This window comes from Pygocentrus nattereri, chromosome 26 (genome assembly GCF_015220715.1).
Source record: "Pygocentrus nattereri isolate fPygNat1 chromosome 26, fPygNat1.pri, whole genome shotgun sequence".
Taxonomy (NCBI): domain Eukaryota; kingdom Metazoa; phylum Chordata; class Actinopteri; order Characiformes; family Serrasalmidae; genus Pygocentrus; species Pygocentrus nattereri.
Genome location: NC_051236.1, coordinates 6,134,944 through 6,157,500, shown reverse-complemented (window position 1 = coordinate 6,157,500; position 22,557 = coordinate 6,134,944). Strand labels below are relative to the sequence as shown.

The 22,557-nt window shown below is 41.7% G+C and overlaps 1 protein-coding gene across 14 annotated transcripts in view; it reads left to right on the top strand.

The window, feature by feature from the left end:
* ptprt (protein tyrosine phosphatase receptor type T) overlaps window positions 1–22,557 on the top strand; it is a 475,774-nt gene that overhangs the window by 406,649 nt on the left and 46,568 nt on the right. For 10 of the 14 annotated variants that reach the window (XM_017723236.2, XM_017723234.2, XM_017723229.2 and 7 more), the window contains 4 exons: window positions 5,844–5,929; window positions 12,588–12,624; window positions 12,815–12,912; window positions 19,219–19,335. In XM_017723236.2, coding sequence (XP_017578725.1) covers window positions 5,844–5,929; window positions 12,588–12,624; window positions 12,815–12,912; window positions 19,219–19,335 — 338 coding nt within the window. The remainder of the gene's footprint in view (window positions 1–5,843; window positions 5,930–12,587; window positions 12,625–12,814; window positions 12,913–19,218; window positions 19,336–22,557) is intronic. The other 4 variants (XM_017723239.2, XM_037535056.1, XM_017723228.2 and 1 more) reach the window with 1 other exon arrangement.

Sequence of the window (22,557 nt, the reverse complement as noted above, 5' to 3'; positions counted from 1 at the left end):
AGGATTTCATTAATTATGTGGATCCAGTGCTGTTTAACTCGAGCCATAAGTGTCGAAACGATGCAAGAAAAAAAAAAACAAGAAAAACTTGCAGTGTGATAGTGTTAGCTAGATCAATCAATCAATCAATCAATCAATCAATCAATCAATCAACGTTTATTTTGACCCGGATGTCCACTGAGGTTTTCCTTCATTTACGATGTAGCCGAGCAAATAAAAAAAAAAATGTATTAAATTTATCAACTAAAATAAATTAAAATCAGAAAGACAAGAATATGTATACATATAAAAAAAAATAATAATAGTAATAATAATAATGATAATAATAATAATAAGAATAAGAGAAACACTCAAACAGGCATAAAATATCAATAAAATATATAATGAAAACTCATTAAAGGTAAGTAAAAAAAACCAAACTTAATGATCAATAAGATTTTTTTTTTACTTTCTACACTGTTTTACTCCCTATGTGGACCCAGTACCACTTAATTCAGTGGTGAAGCACAACTAATATAGTTTGGCCTTCATTTCGAGCCATAAATGTCAAAATGTGATGCAAAAAAACAACAAACAACTTAGCTAGATCAATCAATCAATCAATCAATCAATTAATCAATCAGTCAGCCAGTTAGTCGGTCAGTCAGCCGTTGTTTTGGCTCTGAAGTACATTGACGGTGACCCTCGTTTACAGTGTAGCCGAGTAAATTACACTGGGATTGAAAAAACTGAAACGACATTTATCAAGTAAAACAAATGAAAGTCAGCAAGACGAGAAGATTTATAAAACAAGTGAGTAAGCAAACAAACAAACAAACAAACAAATAATAACAGCTCAAATATTAAACAGGCATGAAATAACAGTAAAATATTTAATGAAAACACAAAGTTTAGTGATTCTATCAAATGAAAGTGACATGAAAGATTTTGGTAAGGAGAGCATCCGTCCGTCTCTACAGGCCTAGAAGGCCCAGACGGTTTCCCTGCTGGTTCCCTAGGAAATTGCTCATCTCCACTAATCTAAAATTCTGACCCCTGCCAGAAAAAGAAAAGCTTGCTGCGGTGGGAGTGTTTATGTTGCCGTGGCTAACTCGGCATCAGTTACGGTGCAGTCATACGAAGAGTCGTAATAGCTCCTAATTCCATTTGAATTGTGGGTTATGATGTTTTGAATTTCTGCTTTGGTTATTGCTCATCAGGTTACCCATCTTTCTCTATCACTAAGTTAAAAACCCCTTTAAGAATGTTTTTCCTTCTCCGACAAAGTTTCCCTTTGGGCGTTGCTAGGACAGCGATATGCCACTCGAAACCATGTTTTGATAGAACCCATAGGTAGCAGCGACAGTCAATATCAGGTCCCTTTCACGCCACAGAACCGGGTCTAAGACCTTTAGTCACTTTGTTGACCTTACCGCAAATGAACTCTCAGGGATTAATCCCTTTCAGATTAGAGCGACACTCATCCAGACGCACTTTCAGCCGCTCTGAAGACCCGCTCTGCTCCTCTCAGGTACTCTTTGGGGACAAAACGTCTAATCTCCGAGCGGATGGAACGGGATTAAACTGGATTAACTCCCAAAATGCTTCTCTCTCATGCCGCAAACAGTACGAGGCAGCACTTGGCGAGTCTGACAGCACCTTTTTCCGCCAAGCCGGGATTTAATAAGCTATTTAGGTGTAAAACGCGTGGCGAGTCGCTGACAGTGTGGTGTAACTGTTTATTAGGACAGTAAGAAGGCCGTGGGCTTTGGAGCAGTGATTAATAGGCTTGTGAGATAGCGGGGACGGTTCTTCGAGAGACAGAGAGAGAGAGAGAGCTGCGAAAGAACGCATTTCCTTTATAAAAAGGCTTCATGGCTGAGTGTGTCTTCTTTACCGTGAAGTTAACATTTTGTAATTGCTTTATTTTAAGAAATCGAGGTGCTGAACGTTATTAGAAACACTTAGTTTAACATTTTGGCTTGTAAAACAGACTCGCTGCCGCTGGCTTTGTCCATCTGTCCAACCATTCCAGGGTGGCCACGGTTAATTCGATTAGTATCTGAGTAGTCTATTGATTATTTTAACGATGAAAAACATCCATCCATCCATTTTCTAAGCCGCTTCTCCAGTAACAGTTAATTGAACAATAATGTTGGCAAAGGACAAAAAAGGAAGCCTTTAAAAAAGTCATTAAAAATGTAAAAATACTGTGTGTGGTTGAATTCAAAACCAAGATTTAAGATACATTTGGCCTAAAACTAAAGTCAAAACATACTAAAATTATAACAGTATGTAGCTACAGAATGTCCCGTGAAATTCAGCATATATATAATGCTATAATATATATATATATATATATATATATATATATATATATATATTATATTTTTCCATTTTTATCATAATTTGAATGTTCCTGTTGTTCTTTACATTGTGTGTAAATTTCATGATGAAGGGACTAAAAGAAATGACCCAAAATGAAAAAACATCTGGTTCCATTGACTTACAGTAAAAGTAAAGTAAAGTTTTTTCCTTCTCCTGTAAAGTCACCATTTTGGAGATACGAGGTTTTGTCCCAACAGCAGTGAGATACGTGTTCTCGCTCAGTGCTTTAGACTCCTCTACGCTCCGTTCATCATTCTAGACTCATCTAACATCTTTCCTCTTCCTGATTTCCTTTTCCCCAGTTCATTTCATACATTAATCTGAAACCAAATTGGTTTCATATTGTTAGAAACATTCATTCCAGTCTTTTGAATGCCTCCATGTCACTCATCAGCCACTCTACTTACTCCTTCAGCACCATTTCATTCCCTCCTCTCTGTTCATCACTGGAACCCAGCAGGGCCAGAGAAGTCCTTAAGGGCCACCGCAAGCCTCATTTAAATCACGCGGGCCCTGAGTCAGTGTCCATCAGAGTCAGAGCAGCCGACTAAGTCTTAACCCACGCTCTGCTGGAGGTCTGCAGCACTGCGGTCTGACGCAGTCTTCAGACGGATGCTGTAAAGCCTTAGATGGAGAGGTTAAAGCTGTCAGGTGGCTTTTGCAGGTTCTATTGGGGGGATGACTGAAAGAACAAGTCCTCCAGCGCTGTAGTCTGGTCAGCTCTGTCCAATTAAAGACTATTTTCCTGGCCTTCGCTACAGGGAGGACCTCTGCTGTGCACTTTACAGTGACAGCCGACTCGGGAGGTGTCTAATTACTCCTGTCTTTCTTTCATTTCCTCTTCCCTCTGCTTCGTTCACTCACTCCTCCCTTCCGGAGCGCCGAGGTCATGAGTAGCCCACGTGTGAGCAGAGAGAGAGAGGGAGAGATGGAGGGTGATGCAAGAAGATTTCTCAAAAGAAGGCCAGTGTTGGTGTTTTGAAGAGGAAAAATACCAGAAAGAGAGAGAGAGAGAGAGAGAGAGAGAGAGAGAGACTTAGACAGAGCAGAGAGATTGCAGAGTTGTACCACCAGACAGCATAAGACTGTTTCCAGCTGACGTCTCTCGACACCACATTTGCATTCTTGGCGTGATCAAAGCCCACCACCACCCGTATGTGCGGAGCAAGTGTCAGACTTTTACCCATCCTCTCATCATTCCACTGCTCCCACCGCCCCCCCCGCCCTCTCCTGAAGCACTCTGATAATTACCGAAAAAGGCACTGCACCTTCAGGCCTGGAAGGAACTCCAGAGGCTACGTGTTAATGGTTGGCGTGTTGAACGTGCTTTGCTTAAGAGAAGCAACTGCAGCCAGAGTGATTCAATCAATTAGCCACCAGGAGTCCGTAGTTCTGCTCCAGCTTGGGTAATGATTGCTCTTGGCAAGGTAGACGAGGCCTTGTTTCTGTCTTCTGAAGCCTCTCACAGAGCTTCTCGGTACTGAGGGTCAGAGTTTTCCTTGTCTACACCAAAGTGTCTACAGAAGAGCCCTGCTGGTCCAGGAGATACTGCGCACTAGGGGTGGACGACATGGCAAAAATATGACTTTGAGGTTCGATAAGTTGGAAATGATGAATACAGTTTTATTAAACGTCTAATTTATACTGTACTTTGAAAAATCCAGTGGAGCAGGTCTAATGACGCTGTCTTTAATGGCACATGCATATCGCTGCTTTCGGAGAAAAACCTCGCATCTCCAAAATAGTAACTTTACAGGAGAAGGGAAAAACCTACCTTACTCATTATGTAGCTCAGAGGTCACTAATAGGTGGACCCAGATGCTGTCCTATGCAGACCTGGACCTAAAACCGTTAAACTATGAGAATTTTGTCATTTTGACAGGGTCCTATTTTAATTTCTAGCCTTTATGGTTCCGCTTTGGGAGTACCTGGGAGACTCAGACCAATCACATGCGTTGTAAATGTCACACCTGACGCTACTCAGCCAATCAGATTACGATGAACACTGAGACTCGAATGAGTGAGATGTGAAAAACCTCTTTTCATTTGATTCAGTTTGATATTTGATCGTCTTCTTCATCCTCTGTACTAGATAATAACATTAGACACTGGCTGGGTTTACATGCAGAGATTTTTGACAATCCGATTGAATACATTGTGATTCCAGATTAAGACTGAGGTGTTTATTCTCACTCTACGCAACAATCTGATGAAAATCTCCGTTTTCATGCTCACTACAAGTAATCAGATCCTCAATTACACGCATGCGTAGAGAACCGCTTAGCGTAAACATTACCATGACAACCAGCATCTCGTGAGGTCCAGTCAGAGTGAGATGAGCAGCAGTGAGCAGTGATTGTGTTTTTAACTGCTTTAAAATGACGTCAGACTCAGGAAAACGTCCTTCACATGTCCTTGTTAAAGAAGGCCGAGAGGAAGACGTCGTGTTCTGAGACACATAAGCTGGACGTCCGTCCCACCGCCTTCTTTTAAAGATCAGAGCATGAACTTCGTCTCCTCTGCAGACCAGTTTCTGCTCCGCCGTCTTGAACGGTATAAACTCTCATTGTGACGCGACGCACATGCAGAACGGACTTAAACTTTCCGATAGGGAATGTAATCGGATACAGACGTTTACACGGATATTATTCTTCTATTTAATGGGTTATTTACAGGATCTCCCACCTTGTTCAATCGGATAGAAACGGTATTCTGAATGGCCTCAGTCGGACTAGACTATTCCGACTGAAGTGTATACATGAATGTATTTTATTCCGATTGAGCTTTTTGTTGGATTATTAATGGATTATTATGCTGCATGTAAACGTGGCTAATGTTGAACATCTCAATCCACAAATCTCAAGTTAACTAGAAAGTCCAGTTCCAGTTAACCAGTTCCTAATTTTATTGACAACAACATCTTAAAAACCTTTTACCAAATACAGTGGAGGCTTATAATCTCTCTTTGCCTGAGGGCCGATACAGGGATTATATATATATATATATATAAAATAAACAAACTGGCCGAGCCTTCAGTCTGATGGCCACAGCTTCCCAGCTAAACACCAAAAATACCCACTCTGTTAAGTGAATTGCTAAATTTCCTTCGGGATCAATAAAGTATCTATCTATCTATCTATCTATCTATCTATCTATCTATCTATCTATCTATCTGAACGGTGTTTGGTAAGGTTACTTCACAGTGAGCCTGATGACCATGACTGCAGTGTTATTATGATAGAGAGTAATGCGAATAGACTGTGTCGGATATTGGATGTCAGTTTACCTTGATGCAACTGCATGGGCAGGAGCGTCATAAAACGTTTCGGTTGTGGGCGGGAGCGGGACAAATTATTCCGATTTTGTGCTGGTGCAGACTTCTACCCCGCAGTTCTTCAGTTCCGTGGGCTTTATCAGTGCATGCTGTCCTGTAAAGTGTAAGTGTAACTTTAGACTGGCTCTTCTATGAATATTTGACCCCACAGATGATCACACTCGAGTCCGGCTGCAGGCCCTGGAGGGAGACCCCCACTCAGACTACATCAACGCCAACTACATAGACGTGAGTATGGAGCCATCATGTCTATTGTACACAATGTATAACCTGAAATCTTACGTAACCGTAATACTATTAGCATCTAACTGTTTTATACGATCCTGAGAGTGAAGCTTTCTGAGACAAGTGGTGTGAAATTACACAATAAGCAGGATTATTGTTAACCCCTTAAATGTCCAGGGCCCAACGTTTAATTACACGCTTATGTAATCTATGAATAGCTCAGCCAGTTTACAGTGAAGTCATTTACATTTACAGTGTTTAGTAGACGCTGTGATCCAGAGCGACTTACAAGAAGCGCTTTGTCTGTCTAGAGAAAGTATCTTTCCTAGTTACCAGTAGGTTGGAGAGAAAGACGGTCCTGAGCTGAGATACTGCTAGAAACACAGTCACTGTAGATACAGAGAGAAAAGGAACCGAGTGGAACACAGAACTCTGTGCCATGCAGCATCATGCAATACAATACAATACAATACAATAAACTACAATACACAGTGCATTCAACAATAAACTATAAAACACAGTGCAAGTCCTACAAGTCCCTGTAGTTACTGAATAATAAGCCTTCTATTACTTATTTCTATTGTTTATTGCAATACTCTCTCTCTCTAGGAATACACACACACACACACACACACACACACACACTGAAAACCTTTCAAAAAGGTTCTATATGTAACCATCTACAGCACATTCTCCGAACTGTTTCACCAGGCTAGGAGCAAATTAAAGCATGCAAAGGGTTCCTTGAGTGTTCATGGTTCCATATAGAATGATTGTCTTTATTAAAGAACCTTGAAAGACCATCTTTTTCAACACTGACCAAACACTATGTACCTAAGTCTTACTCGTTTATGTACAGCATTACAGTTACAGAGGAAAGACGAGGCCACAGAGTAATACATGCCCAGCGTGAGTGTAATTAGACATGTTCTTACAGGGCAGCGTTCCAAAGGTTTGAGGATACTGCAGCTCCCTGAAGGAGTTTGTGTCAAAGTCAATGAACAGCGTTTTACTCAGACAGACGGACAAACATTTGTCTTAATAATGCTGTTATTCGTTCTAAAGCACTATTATTAAACACTGTTTAACAACTTTAACAATTAACAATTTTAATATTATTACTTCAATATCCCAAAGTGCTTTTAGGTGTTTTGTTTTGTATTTCAAGCAATTTGGGAATAACAAGGAGTTAATAAATGATACATAATGTAATTTACATTAACCCCTTTAAATCTCAGGCTTATTACAAACTATGGCTTATTATTTAGTAACTGCAGGGAGTTTAACGCACCCTGGCTGAGCTGTTCTTAGTTTATAGAAGTGTGTAATAAAACTTTGGGCCCATCGTTTAAGTTCAAGTACGAAGCATTCTTCTTTCCAGGAGCCTCACTTTCAGCTCCTCAAAGAACCTGCAGACACGCCCTCAAAGCTCAGTCTGAGAAGCTGGTTGATGATTTTCTGAAGTGATCAAACCCATTCAGTGGTGCTGAGGTCTGGACTCTGGGGTGGTCAGTCCATCATCCAGCTTCTTTGTTTGGTGTGTCCGTCTCCTTTTCTCAGTGAGGTTCTTCTCGATCAGCTACGCATCCTTTCAGACCCACAGCGCTGAGTGGTCTTCTCACAGTGGAAGGATGGACAGAAACACCTGTGGATGGTTTCAGATCTGAAGCAGCTTGATCTTCTCCTCTCTCTCAGAGATCAAAGCTTTCAGTGCTGTTTATCTGATGGGGGCAGTTTTGGAGTCGACCAGCTCTTCCAGGTGGCTGTTAGAAGTCCACACTCTTAAATATGATGGTTGTTCAAGAGTTCTTTAGTAAGGAAAATGGTTCTCTATAGAGCCATGAACACAAACAACCCTTTGCATGATTAAATGGTTCTTTGCATGATTGAAGTGTTCTTCAGATTGATGATGAATGTGCTGAATGTTCTATATATAACCTTTGGAAAGGGTTCTATATAGCACCAAAAAGAGTTTTGCTATTGTGACGATGTCACGCCATATAAAACTATACAAAACACAGCCTACAGTAATCTGAAGAACCTTTTACAATGCAAAGAACCGTTTAATCCATATAGAACCACTTTCCTTACTTGCCAACCCTTGAAGAACCATCTTTTTAAAGGCCCAATCCCATTTCTTCTTTTTACCCCTACCCCGTATTTCAAGTGTCATCCAAACCCCTTGTTACTGAGCTACAGGGCAGTGGTTGAGATCTTCCCTCTGAAATGCGACCCTCAAATAAAAAGAGCATCCCTTCATTAACAGCTACTAGCGCTGCTCTGTGGGTGACCCTGCCCATCTGCAGTGACAGCAGAGGAGGGGAAAGTTCAGCTGGGCTTTAGTTACATTTAGGGATCATACGCCTTCAAAGAGGGGGGCAATTATTTATTATCACCCCCTAATTCTTCAGTGATATGAAGCTGAAGTCAGAGACTCTCCAGATTCTTGTGTGAATTTTCCCGTTCCACCTTAAATTGAGCAGGTACATTCTGGCGCTTCAGATGTCAGAACTGCTGGACTATTTAAGGTGGAACGGGAAAGTTATCTAGCTAGCTATCGAGACATTAGCATGCTATTGGTGATTTTTTGTGCTCGTTATTGAAAAAATGACCATTATAGGCTGAAACGAACACTAAACTAAGAAAATATAGTGGTGATCGTAATATTTTAACAAAGAAAATTCTCACATTTTCTCAAAGGTTTCTTTGGTGATTCGTGCAGCCGTCTTGATGGTTTTTAAATTTCTCATATCTCTCTCTGTTTGGAGTCTCTGAAAAGCCTCCATTTGGAGGGTAATGTAGCCCCAACACTTCACCCACCCCTCTATCTCAACAAGAATCAGGACACCCCACCCCTAGACGTGAACACGATAAACGGGCTGAGGTGGTAGGGGCGAGGGGTGAAATGGGATTGGGCCTTAGTGTGCACTTCTGCACTTTCACCTTCCTCACGCAGGTGGATTATCGTTATTATATCTAATCTCATCACAAATATCTCCTGAAAAATACTCAGTGGTATGGCGTGGTGGTGCGGTGGGTAGCGCTGTCACCTCACAGCGAGGAGGGTCTGGGTTCGATTCCCCGGCCGGGTGACCGGGGTCCTCTCTGCGTGGAGTTTGCATGTTCTCCCCGTGTCTGCGTGGGTTTCCTACAGGTTCTCCGGTTTCCTCCCACAGTCCAAAGACATGCAGTCAGGCCAATTGGACGTGCTAAATTGCCCCTGGGTGTGAGTGACTGTCTGTGTCTGTCTGTCTGCCCTGCGATGGACTGGCGACCTGTCCAGGGTGTATCCTGCCTTCCACCCAATGACTGCTGGGATAGGCTCCAGCACCCCCCGTGACCCTGATGGAGAAGCGGCTTGGAAAATGGATGGATGTATCTGCTCAGCCACTCTTCCAAGCCTAAGAGCGGTAGTGATCACAGATCGAGGCCTGCAGGAACATGACTCCTTGCATATTCTTACAGCTGTGTGCTGTACCTTCTCTACACGCTGTCACTCTGTATCAAAAGCCCATCTAAGCCCTAACATGATGCTGTTGATATGATTGTAGCCTATTACACTATGGAGGTGAATAGGCATGTATACATTGCGCTCGGTGCCACATAGACGCAAGCGATTCCTTTCTCCGCCGGATCTATAATCACTTCGCTCAGCGTCACTGCAGCTAATAAAACGATTACCGGCTCGGTGATGCAGTGGATTCTCTCGTAACATTGACCGATGTGTTCTTGTGTGAGCGAGCTGAGCGACGGTGATCGTTAATGTGTTTCCCTCTGGCTCAAACTCTGCGGAGAGTCAGAGCGAGTGACATTTAGATGTGACTGAACGTTATGAAAGTCGGTGTAATTCCCGTGACACTGTAATGATCTCAGAGAGCCTAGAGCGAAACTAAATGGGCAGCGCTTTAGTTTACTGTATGGTAAGTAGCTGGTATTTATATAGTATAGATTAATATGTAGTAATCACATGTAATTTGATATTGAATTAAATTGTTATGTTGCAGTAATCCTGGGAAATTGCCTATTTTGGAATATTTAATGATATAGTGATGAATGTAATTATTGCATCATAGCACCAAATATTGCTGTACATAACTGATAGGCTATATATTTACACATATTTACATATCTGCTCATTACATTTTTATTTTTTTTACACATTATTTCCTAATGTGGCCTGCCCTTTACATTGTTTGGATATTTCATGATGAAAATGATTAAAAAAGACTTGCTGCATTGACTTACATTAAAGGTTAAGCCCAGACCGAGGTGTCATATCGCTCCTCAAGATAATAAAGCAGTCTGTGGGAATTTCTGCCCATTCATCCAGAAGAGCATTTGTGAGGTCAGACACTCATGTTGGACAAGAGGGTCTGGCTCACAATCTCTGTTCTAGTTCATCCTAAAGGTGTGGATGGGGTTGAGTTCAGGGCTCTGTGAGAGTCAGTCAAGTTCCTCCGCACCAAACTCTCCCAGTCAGGCCTTTATGGAGCTGCTTTGGTCACTGGGGTCCAGTCATGCTGGAACAGGAAAGGTTCTTCCCCAAACTGTTCCACAAAGTTGGAAGTGTACAATTCTCCAAAATGTCTTGGTGCTGAAGCTTTAAGATTCCCTGTACTGGAACTAAGGGTTCTAGACCATCCCCTAAAAAACAGCCCAATATCATCATCCCTCCTCAGCCAAACTTTACAGCTGATACAGTGCAGTCAGGCAGGTAGCGTTCTCCTGGCATTCGCCAAACCCAGACTCGTCCATCAGACTGACTGATAGAGGAGCTGATTGGTCACTCCACAGAATGCGTTTCCACTCCAGCGTCCAGAGGTGCTTTAGTCCACTCCATCCGACGCTTGGCTCTGTGCTCGGTGATGTAAGGCCTGCATGCAGCTGCTCGACCCTGGAAACCCTGCCATGACGCTCCCAGTGCAGCTTCTGTGCAGATGTTGATGCAAGAGGAGGTTTGAACTCTGCAGGTATTGATCAGCAGAGCGTTGGAGACTTTTATGCTCTGTGCTCCTCAGAACTTGGCGAACTGCTCTGTAACTTCACGTCGTCTGACTCTTTGTTCCTGAGCTGCTGTGGTTCCTAAACGCTCCCACTTTTCAATAATACTCTCACAGCTGGTTGTGGAAAATCTAGGAGGGAGAAATTTCATCAACTGACTCGTGTAACAGCGGCTCCTGTTACAGCACCAAGCTGGAATCCAGCGGCTCTTTAGACCCGCTCTTTCACTAATGTGTGTGAAGGCAGGGCTGGGTGCTGGATTTATACACCTGTGGCAGAACTATTAGATCTGGATTAGTTTCGTGTGGGGAGCTGCTATTATCTGAGCGATTACAGACGAGATCTGTGATGTTTATCCAGTATGAAAGTTCATCCTTTTGCCAAATTTATTCTAATGATACTTGGTGTTTGTACTGGCAAAACACAAGTGTTGCCCAGATAAATGGTTTTAAACCACTTGCTTTTGCACACTATGGAATCTTTAGTAAAGGCAGAACCAGGAACACTCAAAGAACCTTTGGTAACACTTTACTGTAGGGTATTATCCATAGGGCTACATGACACCTACATAAACTTGTCACATCAACTGACATAACCCTCCATAAGTGTTTAGATATGCTTATTCCAATAGGAGTCATTCCGTATGAAGGTTACATTTGCCCCTTTTGATCAAAGTTGGCTAAAGCAGCGTTTATGACAGATGACGCATGTTGGAATAAGTGTTTATAAACATTTAAGTAGTGCTATGTCAGTTGTTCTCTGCATGGTGAAATCGTTTTGTAGACTGATGGAGAGATGTGGTTCTTGAAAATCTTCTGTATAGCACCAAAAAAGGGTTCTTCCATTGTTACCATGCCAAGCTTGTAAGAATAGAAGAACCCTTTTTGGTGTTCTGCAGAATCCTTTTAAAAAGGCTCTATACAGAACCATCTACAGCACATTTTCCATCAGTCTGAAGAGCCATTTCACCACGCAAAGAACAACTTAAGCATGCAAAGGGTTCTTTGTGTGTTTATAGTTTTATATAGAAACAGTGTCTTTACGAAAGAACCATCACTTTTAGGGCTATGCACCAATCAGGCGTAACGTTCTGACCACCTCCTTGTTTCTGCGCTCATTGTCCATCTTATCAGCTCCACTTACTGTATAGCTGCACTTTGTAGTTCTACAGTTACAGACTGTAGTCCATCTGTTTCTCTGATACTCTGTTCTTCAGTGGTCAGGACCCCCATGGACCCTCACAGAGCAGGTACTGTTTGGGTGGTGGGTCATTCTCAGCACTGCAGTAACACTGACGTGGTGGTGGTGTGTGTTGTGCTGGGCTGAGTGGATCAGACACAGCAGTGCCTGAGTGGAGATTTTAAACCACTCAGTGTCGTTGCTGGACTGAGAAATGGGGGTCCTGAGTGCAGCTATACAGTAAGTGGAGCTGATAAAGTGGACATTGAGCGTAGAAACAAGGACATAATGTTATGCCTGATCGGTGTAGATGTTAGGAGGTGGATGGTGTGTTTGAGTCATGTAGGAATGTAAAAAGTGAAATAAAGCGCTGCCACTAACGCAGAGATTTTGCTCTAATAAAGCAGAACTCCTCGATCCTTATTCATAACGCGAGGGCATTGTGGGTGACGTGACCTCCTTCTTTTCTTCTGCTCCGCAGGGTTACCACCGGCCGAGGCATTACATCGCTACGCAAGGTAATTAAAGCAGATTTTACAGAAACTCTCTGAAAGCCGCACTCAGACGAGGAGCAGCTCAGAGCCAACAGAAGCAGCTTCCTGCAGCCATACAGACGCGCTCAGTCTCCTGTCTAATTGGCGGTGGGCGTAGGGGGATGGAGATGGTTTGATATGGTGCTAAATTTGTCCCTTTTCTATCCTCCCATAGGACCCATGCAGGAGACGGTGAGAGATTTCTGGCGGATGATTTGGCAAGAGAACTCCGCCAGCATTGTCATGGTAACCAACCTGGTGGAAGTGGGCAGGGTGAGCTTTCATGTGTTTATTAGAGTTTAAAAAAGATTGTTTTCCTTTCTCTGTGAACGTGAAGCTCTATTGATAGAACAGAGAACAAGTCACAGACATCACTCTTAACAGAGATGGTTCTTCAAGGGTTCTTTAGAACCATGTACACTCGGAAGAACCTTTTGCATGATTAAACAGTTATTTGCATGGTGAAGTGGTTCTTGACGGTGAATGTGCTGTAGATGGTGCTAGGTAGTACCTTTATGAAAATGCTTCTAAGTAGAACCATGCACGCTCGAAGAACCCTTTGCATGATTAAACAGTTATTTGCATGGTGAAGTGGTTCTTCAAATTGACGGCGAATGTGCTGTAGATGGTGCTAGGTAGTACCTTTATGAAAATGGTTCTAAGTAGAACCATGCACGCTCGAAGAACCCTTTGCATGATTAAACAGTTATTTGCATGGTGAAGTGGTTCTTCAAATTGACGGCGAATGAGCTGTAGATGGTGCTAGGTAGTACCTTTATGAAAATGGTTCTAAGTAGAACCATGCACGCTCCAAGAACCCTTTGCATGATTAAACAGTTATTTGCATGGTGAAGTGGTTCTTCAAATTGACGGCGAATGTGCTGTAGATGGTGCTAGGTAGTACCTTTATGAAAATGGTTCTAAGTAGAACCATGCACGCTCCAAGAACCCTTTGCATGATTAAACAGTTATTTGCATGGTGAAGTGGTTCTTGACGGTGAATGTGCTGTAGATGGTGCTAGGTAGTACCTTTATTCGTAGTAATTATGTTTAGTATTATGAGATAAATTCTGCCACATTATGGCACAATATGCTTTTCTGAGCTGGTTCCTCAAGGGTTCTATAGTAAAGAAAGTGGTTCTATACAAAACCAGGCACATTCAAAAAACAATTAGCATATTTAATACGTTCTCTGCATGGTGAAATGGTTCTTCAGATTGATGGAGAATGTGCTGTAAATGGTGTTATATATAGCCCTTTTTAAAAAGGGCTCTATGGAGCACCAAAAAGGTTACCGGCATGTCATTGTCACAATAGCAGAACCCTTTCTGGTTCTTCACAGAACCCTTTTCAAAAAGATTATATTTAGAATTCTCCACAGCACGTTCTCCATCAATCTGAAGAACAATTTTACGACATAAAGCGCCCTTAAATTGTGCAAATGGGTCTTTGGATGTCTATGGTTCTATATAGAACCACTTTCTTCACTAAAGAACCCTTGAAGGAGCATTTTTAAGTGTGTAGGAACATTGCCTGAGAGGTCAATATTCTCATATTCAGTGTTGTGAGATAAATTGTGCCACATTATGTCAAAACATACTTTTCTGAGCTGGTTCTTCAAGGGTTCTTTAGTAAAGAAAGTGGTTCTATATAAAACCATGCACACTCAGAGAACTCTTTGCATGATTAAAGTTTTTCTATTGTGATGATGTCAATAGAAGAATCCTTTTTGGTGCCATGTAGGACCCTTTTCAAAAAAGGTTCTATATAGAACCATCTACAACACACTCTCCATTCATCTGAAGACTGATTTCATAATGTCGAGAACCATTTAATCGTGCAAATGATTCTTTGCATGCTCACGGTTCTATATAGAACCATTTTCTTTACGAAAGAACCCTTGAAGAACCATCTTTAACCTGCTCGGTCCCCAGACTGAAGACTAGAAATCAAGCAGTATTACTAATGAAGGCTGTTTATTACTGCTTATAAATAACACGGCACATTAACTTGGTATATGTTTGCTTGAGAACTACAGAGCACCCAAATGTTTGGGCTTCCTGGACAAATTCCAAGCGCTGTTGATTTCCTAAGTGTAAATAAGTTACAGGTCCTCTACAGAGAAACACTTCAGCACACTGTTTATTTGCTGAATTAAAATTAGAAAATAAATAAAGCATGCGATGCAGCCTGAGCACAAGATATTGCACATTTTATAGGTTATATTTCATTTTTTTCCAATATGTTAAACTCAGCAAATAAACAGTGAGAAAATATGCACTAAAATGATCAGAGACATGTCAGATTATTTGTGCTTTCTGTAAAGCCTGTGTAACTTTTCAGAGTTGTAGCTAGAACTTTAGAACAGGATGGCCAGGGATTCTATTGGGGTAGTCACACCTTGTTGGCAGGTAAGTGTACATGGATGTACATGGTCATGGTGTGTTTGTGTGTGTTGTGCTGGTACGAGTGGGTCAGACACAGCAGTGCTGCTGGAGTTTTTAAACACTGTGTCCACTCACTGTCCACTCTATTAGACACTTCTTCCTTGTCGGTCCACCTTGTAGATGTAAAGTCAGAGACGACAGCTCATCTGCTGCTGCACAGTTTGTGTTGGTCATCCTCTAGTCCTTCATCAGTGGTCACAGGACGCTGGCTGGATATTTTCGGTTGGTGGACTATTCTCAGTCCAGCTGTGACACTCAGGTGTTTAAAAACTCCAACAGCACTGCTCCACTTGTACCAGCACAGCACACACTAACACACCACCACCACCACGTCAGTGTTACTGCAGTGCTGAGAATGACCCACCACCCAAATAGTACCTGCTCTGTGAGGGTCTATGGGGGTCCTGACCACTGAAGAACAGGGTAACAAAGTATCAGAGAAACAGATGGACTACAGTCTGTAACTGTAGAACTGCGGTGGTTGGTTAGTGTAGTGGTCAACACCTCTGCCTTCTATACTGTAGACTGGGATTCAATCCTCCACCAGGGCAAGCACCCTACACTATACCAATAAGAGTCCTTGGGCAAGACTCCTAACACCGTCTTGGCCTACCTGTGTAAAATGATCAAATTGTAAGTCGCTCTGGATAAGAGCGTCAGCCCAATGCTGTAAATGTAAACTACAGAGTGCAGCTATACAGTAAGTGGAGCTGATGAAGTAGACAATGACCATAGACACAAGGAGGTGGTCAGAATGTTACGCCTGACTGGCGTATATTATCACAGTATTACAACTGATCTTATATTATAACTGGGGTAGCCAGAAAGGCAGCCATGCTTCATTCTAGAATGGGTGTGGCCACCTCTGGCCACCATTTAGCCACAATTCTGCTTATTCTCACTTATATAAATGAATAAAATAGGTCATTTAAGAATGGGTGTTTAAATGGTAGCGTACAACTGTGTGATATTCAGTGTGCAGCAAAAGGGACATTAAAAATAAACACATTTATTGCCACCAAAATAACAAAACAAAGTAGGCAGTGGACTTTTTTGTGTTTGCTGTGCACCCTGCTGACTACGCCACTGCTGGTCCACCCTCGGACCACCCAGACTGTTGCCCTGCATACAAGGTCTAACTAGTTTTTAATCTCCTTAACAGATTTTAAAGACACATAGCCTTTTATCTGGAAAGTAAACTAAGACAAATACTGCAGCTTTATTTATAACATTGCTGTTAAAATTATTTTCTAAGTTAGTTTGCAAAATATATCAAAGGAACAGATTGAAGGTAAAATATGTAAATTAGACTGTAAGTGATGAAAAGTGGCATTCTGTCTAACACTGTTTAAGCACCAGCCTGGAGTCGCCTGGAAAACGCTGAGCAAAAATCCAGTGGGCTTTGCTGTCAGTAGCTCTGTCACTATCTTCCTATTATCTGGGTGCAGTCGCCAGAAAAAAAGGTTTCTGAACCTTTGAATTCACTTGGATTTCTGCATGATATGTTCCTAAAATATGATCTGATCTTCAAATCATAATAATAAATAAAGGCTTATTATTTACTGAACAATTGGTATGTACAGCAGTTTACATTACCATATCTATAATGAGCAAATGCTTTAAAGTAGGGGTGTTTAGTCCGGGGCGTGGAGATCTACCACTCAGTAGTGTCAAAATCAAATCAAATCACATGCAAGGTGAGTGAAAATCTTGGATGCATAGCCCCCTTATAGAATTTAAATCCACAAATATATATTGCTGCTCTCGGAACAAAACCTCCAAGTCATTTCTGGCCATTTCTTTTGGTCCATCCTTCATGAAATGTATGTCCAATGTAAAGGCCAACATGCATTTTCAAATTGTGTCAAAAACTGAAAATCGACAAAAATGGAGATACGAGGTTTTGTTCCGACAACAGATCAGAGTGAGTCTGTTGGTGTGAATGAGGTCTGGTTTGTCCATGGAGATCATCATGATGATGACTCAGAGGTGCAGTGACAGGCCTATAGACCGGTACACCAGCACTACTGGCTGTTCAGCAGCCTGACAGCCCGGGGGAAGAAGCTGTCTCAGAACCGGCTGGTTCTGGACTTTATGCTTCTGTAGCTCCTCCCACTCGGCAGCTGTGAGTACAGACAGAGGCTTTAGTGGGTGGAGTCCTTCTGAATCCTCCTGGTCTTCCTCAGGCAGCGGCTGGTGTATGACTCCAGGAGGTTTGGGAGCTGGACCCTGTTGATGTGCTGGGCTGTCCACACCACCCTCTGCAGAGCGTTCCGCATGATTTCAGGGCAGTTGCCATACCAGGTGGTGATGGAGCCTGTTAGAACGCTCTCCACAGTGCATGTGTTTAGCTCCAACCCTAATCTAACACACCTGATCCAGGTAATGAATGCCTTCAGGAGCATCGGACAATTAAAACCAGGTGTGTAGGATCTAAACTGTCCAGGGTGAGAGATCTCCAGGACCACGACTGAGCACATCTGGTTTAAAGTATCAGCGTCATTGGTCCAGGTGTGTTTGACTCGCCCTCCAAGTCAAGTAGGTAGCCAGGTATTTGATGGATAAAAACACACCAGCAGGTCCAAAGTTTTACTGCACACTTCTATAACCTCAGAATAGCTCAGTTTGCACTGAAGTCCCTGTAGGGACTGAATAATAAGCCTTAGTGTGTAATAAGACTGAGATTTAAGGGGTATATAGAGAGCCAGAGTTCTGTAGGAACACCAACGTGAGTGTGGTGACGTACCCGCTGCTACAGATCTAGTAGGAATGTATCTGGTGTACTAGATGTTTGGAATTGGGAGGTTAAATTTGCCTACATGCTCCTGAATAATAATCCCAGTGTATTTGTGCTTTTTTTCACAAACCTAATTACATTTTATTAAGTAAGAACCTGTTAATTGTCTGTCTGAGCTGCGGACTCTATTTGGCGTGTAAAAGCAATGCAGTATTCATAACTTGAGCTATCTGCTGTGACAGCGGGCATAATTGACCGCTGTTTTGCGTTCCGCTCCGCTGGACCTTGCCCACTCTGGGTGTTAATTCAGAGATAACAGTGTTTCTGACAGGTGGCCGATTCTCTCATCAGAGCGCTTTGTGTTTCCAAATGTCATCAGCGTTGCCTTTTTTGATAACGATGGCTCTGAAAATGGCTTTTTTTGAGTGAGTGTAGTCAGTGTTGTGAAATTGGGACACAGACTGAGCTGGTTAAGGTCTAATTTAATGTGTGTGTGTATGTGTGTGTGTGTGTGTGTGTGTGTGTGTGTGTGTATGTGTCACTGTACTTGTACTGCTATGCTTGTAAGTGCCTGATATATGGTATATGTTCTATAAACGCTGCATATGGTTCTGTATAACATCAAAAGGGTTCTGCTATTATTACAAGCTTGACATGGTAACAATAGTAAAGAACACTTTTTGGTGCCCTACAGAACTTCGAAAAAAAGTCTAAATAAAACCGTCTACAGCACGTTCTCCATCAGTCTGAAGAACGCTTTTACGCTGCAAAGGGTTCTTTGAATGTCTGTGGTTCTATATAGAACCATTTTATTTACTAAAGAACCCTTAAAGAACCATCCTTTTCAAGACTGTGCAAGCCAGCCATTCTACCAATAGCAGTAAACCTTTTGGTGTTATGTAGAACCATAGATTAGACACAGCACAGTCTCCAACAGTCTGAAGAACCAGTTCATGATGCAGAGAGTGCTTTTATCATGCAAAGGGTTCTTCATGTTTTCACAGTTCTATATAGAACCATTTTATTTACCAAGGAACCTTAAAGAACAACATTTTTAAAAGCCTGATCAGTAGACCAAACCTACCAAATACTAGGAAAGTTTAAAAATCCATGTTTAAATTTCACACATTCTACTTTTCATGCAGATTATTGTGCTGATGATGGACTTTGTAATGAAAATGACCTACAAAAGAATTAAAAATAGAAGCATTTTCATTTGTGGTCTCAGATTTTTGCTGTAGTTAAAACAATCACCACTGCTTTTAAAAATAAGAGTAAATCTGTCTTTAGGGTCCAGTTTCTGATTCATCACGATGACCTAAGCAAACCTGTTGTGTTACATCGCAGCTGTCAAAGTTTGCCAGCCCTGATATCTGCATGTATTTCTCCACTCAGGTGAAGTGTGTGCGCTACTGGCCTGACGAGACGGAGGTTTACGGCGACATCAAAGTGACTCTGATTGAGACGGAGCCTCTGGCCGAATACGTCATCCGCACCTTCACAGTCCAGAAGGTAGCGCACTCGTTTACGCTCCTCTCATCCTTTCATCCTCCCCTTTTTGTCTCGTAATGTGTCTGTGTTTGTTTCACCAGCAGCTTGATGTGAGGTCCGTTCACTTTGCATATGAAACGAGACGGCCGAAAACCACGATCTCGACTTCCTAACAGTGATGTTTCTGGCGTGAGCTGAATGTAAGCTCTCCTGTTTCGCTGCGAAGGCAGAACACAAACAGAAGCGTGGGGCTGCGGGTTGCAGCGGGCGGCGTTTCATTGTAAAACGCCGTAATCTAAGTGGAACAGATGTAGAAGGCGAGGGAAGCTTTGATAGATGGAGAAATTAGGCTTCGGGAGGCTTTTAGAAGCACTAAGCCTTGAGTGGGGAACAGCGTGCCGTCAGCAAAGTTGCACAAAGCGCTGGATCCATCTGTCTCGTGAGGCGGCTGTCGTTTTAAAACAGCTCTTTTCTGCGCGTGTGAAGGAGAACGGAGTGAAGTGTGCTCTCGTTCTCTCAGCACCTCCTTCTGTTTCGAGACTGCTGAAGACAAAAGCTGCATGTTTCCTATTAGCCTTAATAGCAGGCCGCTGTTTTGGTGTGAAACGCTCTGTTCTAGAGAAACATACAGAGTCAGAACTGCTCACAGTGGTGGTGATGGGAACCAGACGTCCCCTCTAAAAGCTCCTCACAGAAAGCTCTGACATGAAATGTCTGAGACGTGGTTTTATGGCAGTTTGGTGACAAAGTTTTTGCTCTAAAACCTATTTTAATCCGTTTGTTGGACCATTTATGGTGGAGGGATACAGGAAGGGTGTTCTAAGGCAAAGTAGTCCCTAAAGAAAACTTATTTTTTTAGATTTGTTCAGAAAAAAATACTATTTCACCATCATCAGCTTTCCATATAAACTCAGAAGACTGGTGGAGGTTCTCTGGTGGTTCTGGATGGTAAATAAAGTGTCTAGATCTGTGTTGTAGTCATGGCGACGCCTGGTTCCCATCACCACCACTGTGAAGACGTCTGAGCCATTTCACTCCAAACCGCTCTGAATCCCTCTGTTTACACCTCACACACTGAGTTAGGCAGAAATGTTGAAAAAATCAGTGGAATTTCCCTTTAACTACAAAAACAAAGAAAAGAAGAAAAGAATGAATTAATACACATTAATAAACTGAATGGAGTAAATAGTCCTATTTTTCTGTTTTTGTGTTTATTTATTGTCTCAAATTTTCTCAAAATATTGACTTAGAATTTAAGAATAATGACTTCTTCCAACATTGACTGAATATTTTACAGTAATGGCACTTTCCAAAAATTTTGTAATTTTTCGATATTGAATTGATGAGTTATTACGTTTCAAGAAAAATTTCTAATAAATGTCATTATTAAATGTTAAAATGTAATTTTTTTCAAGGTTCTACATCAAAATGTTCACATATACATAGCCACAGTGTGTGTGTGTATATATATATATATATATATATATAATTTTTTTGACATAATTTGAAAATGCAAATAAATGTTGGCCTTTACATTGTATGTAAATTTCATGAAGGATGGACCAAAATAAATGGCCAAAATTGACTTAGAAAAAGTTCTGGTTCCATTGACTTGCATTGAAAGTAAAGTAGGTTTTTTCCTTCTCCTGTAAAGTTACCATTTTGGAGATACGAGGTTTTCTTCTGACACTATTATATATATATTCTGATTCTGTGTGTAGCTTGAGGATGAATAACAATCATTTATGGTGCAACAATCTGATTGGTCAGTGCTCAGCTCATTTGCATAACGTTCATCTAGAAGCAGAGCTGAGTGATTAGGCTCTGTACACTAGAGTGTACATTAGCAGTTATACATGTATAATGTACAATCTCTCACCACGTCATATCAAGTTATGGCACTGTTTTATGTAAATCATCTGAAATATTCAAATGCAAAAAATTTTCATTTGTACATTTTGTGTCATCGTTCATTTCTACCTGACCATTTTCCAGCTTCTCTGTACTGCTTACAGACAAACAGGCTGATTTTGTAACAGTGCCTTTAAGAATGATATATGTAAATGAGTCTGTTCTGATTGGTTGTCCTGTATTCCGGCTCTTTCAAAAAGCAGTCCAAGCTGAAACACTCCTTATAACTGTGTTATAAGTGGGAGTGGGGGGGGCTTAGCTGGCTAAATAGGTGGATATATGTACCGTTTGGTGTAGTACTGATGTAAAGCTCATAGTCTATACAGTAAGATGACATTGATCTACACTCTCAAAAAAGATGGTTCTTTCAGGGTTCTTTAGTAAGGAAAAGGGTTCTATAAAGAACCATGAACGCTCAAAGAACCCTTTGCATTATTAAATCATTCTTTTCATCATGAAAAAGTTCTTCCTAATGAGCTGTAGATGGTTCTATATAGAACCATTTTGAAAAGGCTTCTATATAGCACCCAAAAGGGTTCTTCTGTTGTTATGACGTCAAGCTTGTAACCTTTTCGGGTGGTATAAAGAACCCTGTTTGAGAAGGTTCTTTACTGAATCATCTACAGCATCTTCTCCATCAATCTAAAGAACCATTCCAGGATGCAGAGAACCCTTTAATCATGCAACGGGTTCTTTGTGTTCATGGTTCTTTTTAGAACCTTTGTCTTTACTAAAGAATCATCTTTTATAGGAATGTCGCCTACAGCACTTTAGCCCCACCCATTCACTTTGTGAATGAGGCAGCCAATCAGAACAGAGCCAATTTACATATATCAGTCTTAAAGGCACGGTAAGAAAATTCCAAAGCAAAAAGAAAGTTTGGGAAATGGTCATGGTTAAATGAATTATGGCTGTTTTTGGGACATGAGATGTGTAATAAACGTGATGAAAATGCAGGGTATGGGCCCTTTAATGTTCAGCTTCAGAGGGAACAGCTAACCACAGAGTCTAAAGTGCAGATCCATGTGTGTGTGTGTGTGTATGCTGTAAGTGATGAATCCACTGTTTTGATTGGCTGGAGGTGCTCAGGAGACTTTCAGTTACCTTCTGTGGAGGCTCAGTTACTGCACCATCCTCACACACACACACACACACACACACACACACACACACACACACACACACACATTCTTAAACATACACACACACTCTTAAACACACACACACACACACCCTCTTAAACACAAACACACGCACACGCACACACACACACACACACACACACTCTCTCTTAAACACAAACACACACACACACATTCTTAAACACACACA